The 7,646-nt window shown below is 43.9% G+C and overlaps 4 protein-coding genes across 4 annotated transcripts in view; 2 read left to right on the forward strand and 2 right to left on the reverse strand.

Moving 5' to 3' along the window:
- Positions 1-401: 401 nt before the first annotated feature.
- TREMEDRAFT_62177 (uncharacterized protein) lies at positions 402-1,162 on the reverse strand (the record flags this gene model as incomplete). Its single annotated transcript, XM_007004546.1, has 2 exons — positions 402-554; positions 923-1,162. The coding sequence occupies 2 exons, from the start codon at positions 1,160-1,162 to the stop codon at positions 402-404; spliced, it is 393 nt and encodes a 130-aa protein (XP_007004608.1).
- Positions 1,163-2,218: 1,056 nt separating this feature from the next.
- On the forward strand, positions 2,219-4,041 carry TREMEDRAFT_30508 (uncharacterized protein; the record flags this gene model as incomplete). Its single annotated transcript, XM_007004366.1, has 4 exons — positions 2,219-2,491; positions 2,680-2,733; positions 3,118-3,402; positions 3,757-4,041. 4 exons carry the CDS (start codon positions 2,219-2,221, stop codon positions 4,039-4,041), a joined length of 897 nt encoding a protein of 298 aa, XP_007004428.1.
- Positions 4,042-4,216: 175 nt separating this feature from the next.
- Positions 4,217-5,956, reverse strand: TREMEDRAFT_38959 (uncharacterized protein). The gene is made up of 8 exons (XM_007004424.1): positions 5,896-5,956; positions 5,749-5,801; positions 5,599-5,706; positions 5,325-5,430; positions 4,819-5,169; positions 4,710-4,771; positions 4,332-4,550; positions 4,217-4,288 (listed from the first exon to the last, which is right to left on the reverse strand). Exons 1-8 carry the CDS (start codon positions 5,945-5,947, stop codon positions 4,274-4,276), a joined length of 966 nt encoding a protein of 321 aa, XP_007004486.1. The 5' UTR covers positions 5,948-5,956; the 3' UTR covers positions 4,217-4,273.
- A 167-nt stretch (positions 5,957-6,123) lies between these two features.
- TREMEDRAFT_73814 (uncharacterized protein) overlaps positions 6,124-7,646 on the forward strand; it is a 3,259-nt gene continuing 1,736 nt past the window's right edge. The window contains exons 1-6 of the mRNA XM_007004751.1: positions 6,124-6,222; positions 6,268-6,433; positions 6,480-6,557; positions 6,673-7,034; positions 7,085-7,118; positions 7,160-7,482. Coding sequence (XP_007004813.1) covers positions 6,196-6,222; positions 6,268-6,433; positions 6,480-6,557; positions 6,673-7,034; positions 7,085-7,118; positions 7,160-7,482 — 990 coding nt within the window. The 5' untranslated portion in view covers positions 6,124-6,195. The remainder of the gene's footprint in view (positions 6,223-6,267; positions 6,434-6,479; positions 6,558-6,672; positions 7,035-7,084; positions 7,119-7,159; positions 7,483-7,646) is intronic.

Here is a 7,646-nt window from a genome sequence, read left to right on the forward strand (position 1 = left end):
TTAGGGGCGTGAAGAAGAGAAGAAGAGAAAAAAGAGAGAAGATCAGTATGTAGGGGATAGCTTGGCATCTTATCGAATCAACAGGAGAAGTTTCTTGGAGATATGTCAGGAGCAACTAACACAAAGGGTGATGGGGTAGAAAAGGGATCCGCACAACTACTCGTAAATCGACATGAGGCGGTTTGTCAAGTTGTCCAATCTTCATTGAAAAGTTAGTAGACTTTGGAGGTCACTTTCAAGATGAAGAGGTCTTAAGTGAACATTGACTATTCAGTTGGACATGAGTCTATTGAGAGGATCAAGAAAGTAAGTACATATTGACAGCTAACACAATCGTCGGGTGAGTAGGTGGTCATTAGAAGCTATGTGGTACAATGGGAGATGAACATCTATTATTTCGTTCACTTGCAAGGCATTCCGGTAGGTTTAGGATCACAAACCAAACTAACACCCCTAGTCCCTTGAGTATCATCAAATCCGTCAAAAGCGTAACAATCGCTATCTCCATTGAATTCGAAAAGCATGTTCGTGGTTGGAACTCCTGTAACGGTGCACTAAAATCATCAGTATTGCATTTCCAACGTCGAGATAGACGGAATGACAGCATGACCTTTTGTAGGGGAAGGAGAAGAAAAGAAAGCCGTAGATGATCATGTAAAGGGTGATATGATCATCGGGCTGACTAGGGCGATCTGAGGAGACCCCCTAACCCATGTAAGGTATTTCGGGACATCAACGATAAGATCAGATCTTTGGGGAAGGGGGGAGAGGGCGCGGAGGTCACGAGCTGATCACGAGCTGATCACGAGCTGATCACCAGTCGAAATGAGCAGGTCGACTCAATAGCCTCCACAAAGTAAAGACAAATGAAAATTAAACGAATGAATGTCTGTCATTGAAAGGAAGATTGAAAATCACTCACAACACCTGCCGTAGTATATCCTTTCCCCAAAACGGTCCATTCCGCATGAACATTCGGTCCATACATAGTTAACAATTGAGAATTATTACTCATTGTCGAACCGTGAAATTCTAAATGAGTATCACCCATCATGCCCACAAACACAGTTTGTCTGGGTTCGACGGTCGAATACGTATGAGTAGTACTGGTAGTACTTGTTTTGGTAGGAGTGGATGCGGTATATCCTGATGGAATAGACATGACCAGTGAAATGTTTGACAATCCTATGAATAGGAGAGCGGATAGTAAGTTGGACAACATCTTGAGCGAATCACTAGTCTTGAAAACTTCCAAGTAGAGGGAGGGGATATGAGAGATTGATTTCATTTGTACTCGTGTTGGATAGGATAGGTATTGTGAGTCTTCCTTTCATTTAACACGGGTGAAGGGTGAAGTGAATTGAAATCCTTTTAGAGGTGGTTTGTATCATGTGAGATTAACAGGAGATAAGGAGATTAAAGGATTGTTTTGAGTGAACTTTCAAAAGATTTGATGAGAGGAGTGGTCATGTCATAGATCAGATCAGTAGGGGAGGATGTCAAAGGTTAGAGGGTTGATACGTGGACGATGGTGGAGGGAGGATATGAGGGGGTGAGAAGGGGATGAAGAGCTATCAGGAGTGAGTGCTCAACGACCAACGGCCAACGGCCAACGGTCGATGGGTCCTACGTTGTACAGTCTGGCCAGCTAGCCAAGAGATAAGTCATAAGTCAAACATGGTCATACGTCGGAATGATGCAAGTTGACTTGGGAATATGAAGTCACTCGTCATTAATCACATGAAGAAAGATATCCTCTATGATTAGTACTGGTATTGCCCCTTCCGCCCCCCTTGCCTAATGGTGAGCATCAAGATAAACCATGTGTTTCTCCTCTGATTAGCCTGATCTCCTATACCTCTCGGGATATCACGAGAGTCGATAAGATATTGTGTGAATCAGTAGTCAGTATCTTTGTGTAGAAGTACAACACCAACAAATATTCCTCTCGAATTCCGAAATTCCGCAACTTTCTCCTCCTTCCGATCCTTGACCTCTATCTTCCTTCCTTCTCTCCATCTCTCACACTACTACTATTTGCTTATACCCCATTAATCCCATCCAGAACATCTTATCAATCCAATACAGATCCCAGCCTCAGCACTAGCCTCTGGTTCCCCGTTTGTCAGATAAGAAGCTCCGACCCTCCCCCTCGGGATCCTTCGCGTGACCAAGGAGAAGCGAAGTCAGGTCAAACAAATATCTTCAAACCATCACAATGTCATCCCCTCCCACTCGACCAGATCTCATACACAACGCCGTCTTATTCCTCTCCGATCCGAAAGTAATACCTTCATCACACGAAAGTAAAGTAGAATTCCTTCGTTCGAAAGGTTTGACAGATTTAGAGATTGAACAATCTTTCGGTAGAGCTTCCAATTCACCACCACCACCACCACCACCTGCACCGCCAAGGACATTTGGTTCGTATGAACCGTATGGATTTGATATGAGACCTGTACAACCTAGACGAGATTGGAGAGATATGTTCGTGAGTCATCCATTTCATAACACTCTCCCTGTATCTTTGCTCTAACGCTCCTCCAACCACTGCCTTGTCAGGGAGAGATTTACTTCTGTGACTAATAATGTATCCCAGATGTCAGAGGAACAGAGGAAGCGTTGTTAGTAGGAGAGATATGAAGTTAAAATAGTGATTGTACTTAGGACTGATCATAGATAATGGCCGTTATTTCAGGTGGAGTCGTCTATGGTCTGACAGCTTTGGCAAGGGTGAGTTTCTCTTTGATATTTATTTTCATCTTCGTCCTCATCTTTATCTTCAACCAATAATTTCCTTTCATCTTCTCTCACTTTCAAACACTCATTCGACACCCCTGTCATCCCCCCACTTCCCCTACTACTTGTCTTCAGATATGTCCACCTATTCTCCCATTCCACTTACCCAAGCTACCCTGTCATCTATCCCAACCTCTTTGACGCTCCCACACAAATCTAACTCCTGCTCTGTTCTTTCCCTAGCCGTTTAAACATCTCCTAATCCGACTCGGTGCAGTGTCCAACACCCTTCGTCGATCGTCGACCCGTGATTGACATACGAAAAGGAGAGGTTGTAGGGATCAATAAAAAAAAAGAGAACGATATCTAACTTTTCAGAAATACTTACTACCCCATCTCCAACCTCCTTCCTCCACCTCATTCCAAACCACTTCCTCTTCCTTGTCCGATCAATACTCATCCGTCCAATCTGCTCTGGAAGAACTTTCCACCAGAACTTCAGATTTACAAATTAGTTTGGATGAAGATCGTTCTCGTGTGAACTCGGTTATTGGACAAGCGGAAGATGCTGTGAAGGCTGTTCAAGAAGGAGAGAAAAGATGGAGGGATGATCTACGTGAAATGAGAGGAGAAGTTGATGGAATTAGAGAATTAGTACCTAAAGTGAGTCCAATCTTCCCTCATTATCATCATTCATTTTTCAATGTGATATGTTCTTGTTTTCCCTCTTTGCTATCAATCCTATCATCCCTTGACTTCCTCTCACACATCTTCTATTCAACTACCATGTTTGAATACTTGAAATAAATCCAATCTTCCCCCCTCACAATACCCTCCCACTCAGTCTCGATTCTCTGACAATGTATTATGAATCCAACCTTCACTCACTCTGAACTTTAAATCAAGATTGAAAAACCACCATGATTTCTCCTCGACCATCCTTTGCTGTCCACATAAATACCATAGATAGGAAGTATGTCGAAAGATGGAGTAAAGAATGAAGAAGTTAACTCCCAGATGATAGAAAAACATTCAGTCACTCAATCTGCCGCATTGGCAGATCTTCAATCAGAACTCCGTTCACTCCGCTCTTTATTATCTTCCAAATTTGATCAACATAAAGAACTCAATGGAATGTCGAACAGTAGTATAAGTACGGGAGCGAATGTTTTATTGGGATCTAAAGGTATACCCGCTTGGCAAAGAAGTGGAAATGGATCACCTGTACCTCCCATCGATGGGTTTGTAGTTGATGATACGAGTGATAGAAAAGAGATTGGTGATTCTACTCAAGGAGATTAAACACCAGGGGGGGAGTGGGTGAACTTGGGTGTTGTAGGTTTGTATAATGCATTTCGTTGAATATGGAAAAATACAATTCTCACATGACTCAGATGAAGGAGCAACAGAGAAAAGAGAAGGAATGAGAGGGAACTAATTTGGCATTATCAGTGAAACATAAATGAGATAGTGGGTTGAAAAGACGCAAAAAGATGCATAACACATTTCTTCTCAAAACACCCCATCCACCAAATCATTCATCCGAAATCTACATGTCAGCATGTATACATCAAGGAGTAAGACGGACTGACCTTGGGAGCTAGGAAAAATTGTAAAGTTCCTTGTTCAAAATCGAATTGAACTAACAATGGAACATCGTTGCTCATGTTTAGACTGACCTCTTTGGCCAAAGGAGCGGATTTCGCAAAGTTGCTCAAGTATTTCAAAGAGAAAGTGAGAGAAACTTGTTTTTCGAGGATTATGGTGACTCCTGGTTCATCTTCGTTTGAGGATTTTGCTTTTTTCGATGTCTTAGATCAGATTTTTTCTCTTCCTTCCAATCCAGCTCGAGTTGCCCTTTTTTGGGAGATAAACCCTACTCGAAGTGCCATCCGAAAAGGATACAGACCTTACTCGAAGTGGGAATCTAGAGAGAAGAGAAGGGAGCGGAATGAAATGAAATGACTCACCTTTCCACCCCCATTAGCAGCCTTACGTTTCTTCGGTCTTTCTTCATCTTCTTGTTCTTCTTCTGATTTCTATCAGCTAGACTCACTAATCATAGTCTGAGAGACTAACCACCTTCTTCATCAACATCAGGTTTTTGATCTTCATCTTCATCTTCTTCATCTTCATCAGGATCTCGTTTGGTAGATTTGCTACCTCCTGATTTCATACCCCTATCCGTCCCTGCACTTTGTTTGAGAAGAACACTCCCGTTTCCAACTTCACCTTCGGAACTGAATCTAACACCTTCCTTCGAAGCTTCAATCTTCACACTTTCACCCAAAGCGGAGAGATCACGACAGATACGTTGGAATTCGCTAGAGGACATGGTGATGGTAGCGTCGTATTGAGTATCAGGGATACCGAGATGTTCTTGATCGATATCCATGAGTTTCATTTCGTATTCTCCCACGCGGTCTTCCCCTGGTTTGTCAGTACCAGTATTGTGTCTTATTCTGACCCTCCTCTCAGAAACTCCTCGGCCTGAAGCCTCCCTCATAAGGATATGCTCATTGGCGGAGGTGTGAGATGGATAAGTGAAAGAGGAGCTTGGAGTGGAGTAGAGTCGGAAGACTAACTTGGTGATTCGAATACCATCCCTAAAGAGTCTGCATCATCGGTCGCTTTGAGAGTGACGACGTCGTTATCTTTCGCACATTTGAGGATTTTCGTCAGAGATGTGAGCTGAGAGTCAGCTACATGTCTGAACTTCGAAGTGGGGTTTATATGTCTTTTTGAGCGATTCATTGGCAGGAACAAGATGATAAGAGGTATGATGGATAGAAGTATATTGTGGGAACATGGACAACTGAGTCGGTCTCAAGATAAAGCTGGATCAGAGCATCCACTCACATTCACACCCAAGGGCATGTTCCGATCACATCGATAGGATTCGAATTGGTCTGCGACCAACTTGAGAGATACCAAAGCGACATGGGAGTTGTCCATCGCTTGAAGGGCCTATACATCAGTCCGATCTTGGTCGGATTCATAGACACTCACAATTCCCTCATCTGTACAGTCTAGATTTCCATCGGTGACCAATTCTTTGATCGCTGGATGGTTAGCTGGGATCTTTCCTTTCTGTCTACTCCCCGACAGCGGTGCAGTAAACCAGGAAGATCGTTGAAGCAGCAATAAATTACTCACCATCAAGAAGCTTTTTAAGGACTGAAGCTTGTTTCACTCTTGCTTCCAACATGATAACAAGATTGCAGTAGTATCAAAGACGATTTTGTTGAAAAAGAGAAAGAAGAGCGCGTCGCCAGGTCGCGTCATAGAGCAAGTGGGGTGAAATTTAAATGATCCCCTCCTTTACCCTCCCAACCCTCCCCACCCAATTCAAGGCTAGGCCTACGTCCATTCCTCTTCCGCATACAAGTATCAGTGATCAGTGGGCCGGCAATTATCATTTCATCGTAGTCACCTGAGGAGACGGGTAGAAGCATTATGTCTACTATATTCAACACCCTTCCAGTCAGCTATTCTTTCTTGTTGTTGATGAGCTGGACTGACCGGTAGCTTCACGAAACCCTCAACCTCTACGTCTCTCCCGCTGCTTATATCTTCGAACCTGCTTCTGGTCTTTCTCATCCTCATGGTCACGACGGATCTTCACTGATCAACGAGAAAGATGTCAGAGAGAGTTTATATGTGGACAGGAAAACAGGTCGTATGACCTTGAATCGTATGTCCCTTTGTCTGAACTTTCTGCTGCATGTTGACCGTTGCAGAATCCGCAGACATACCTTTTGGTCGTGACAAGGTCATCACATGTTACGGGATCATTGGGCTTTTGTCACTCGCCACTAGTAAGTCTTCCCTCGTCGTTGTATTAGTATCTCATTCCTTTCCTGGTTTCCACTCCATTCCAGGATTACATCACTCGCATCGTCATCCAGACTAAGCTTGGTGACTGACTGACAGCCGACTTTCTCCTCATCATCACCTCTCGTACTCCTTCTTGTAGACTCCTGGGTGAACCCATATACCTCGCAACAGATTTCCGTCTTCTACCTCTCTCCCCACTTTCCACCACATCAACTATCCTCGATCACCCAATCGAGAAAGAACTGATCTCTCTTGTTGAACAAGGTCTCAGATCCGGTAGATTATGGTTTTCATACGGCCTTGACCTCACAAACTCTTTACAAAGGCAAAAGAGCTTGGAAGAGCAAGGCAAAGGACCAGGAAATGTTCCCATGTGGCAAAGAGCAGATGACCGGTTTTTCTGGAACAAATACCTATTAAGTAGAATGATAGAAGCTACCGTTAATGGAGAATGCGATGTAAGCTACTTGAAAGCCTCACCTTTGAAAACCGCTTGACTGACATTTAGTTGAGCCGATTCATCCTACCTGTGGTTTCTGGATGTCAGTCATATCGAGATAGTAGAATTAAGCTGATATGACAGCTATCGAGCTCAGATCAGCCACTATCAACCATCGCGACTTACTTTTCCTCCTCATTTCTCGCAGGTCTAGACATCGAGCAGGTACGAGGTACTTCTCCAGAGGTATAGACGTCAATGGCAACACGTCAAATTTCAACGAGACTGAACAGATCGTACTTGTTGATCCTTTGCCGGAAAATGGGGAACCGATTCGAAGAGGTAGAGTGGATGGGAGAGAGAGATTGAGTTTTGTTCAAACCAGAGGAAGTGCGCCTTTCTTTTGGGCGGAAATCAATAATCTGCGATATAAACCTGATTTGATGGTTATGGATGTACCTGAGACAGTGAGTTTACCTATGTCCTAAATACCCCTCCCCCCCCCACAATGGGAATAGAGTCATTCCCGGGGAAGAAGTTTGGTGTGGAATTAAGCTCCCGCTTCGGCCGGTTCTAACCTGGTGGTGGTGGGGGGGGGGGGGGTGGCCGGCGGGAAACAAATTGAAAAGAG

Source organism: Tremella mesenterica (assembly GCF_000271645.1).
Source record: "Tremella mesenterica DSM 1558 unplaced genomic scaffold TREMEscaffold_5, whole genome shotgun sequence".
NCBI lineage: Eukaryota > Fungi > Basidiomycota > Tremellomycetes > Tremellales > Tremellaceae > Tremella > Tremella mesenterica.

Coding starts and splice junctions, on each gene's coding strand:
- TREMEDRAFT_38959 (XM_007004424.1), bottom strand. CDS start 5,947: ATGTTGGAAGCAAGAGTGAAACAAGCTTCAGTCCTTAAAAAGCTTCTT. Junction 5,707..5,748: donor ACTGTACAGATGAGGGAATT/GTGAGTGTCTAT, acceptor ACTGATGTATAG/GCCCTTCAAGCGATGGACAA. Junction 5,431..5,598: donor ACATGCCCTTGGGTGTGAAT/GTGAGTGGATGC, acceptor GCTGACTCTCAG/CTCACATCTCTGACGAAAAT.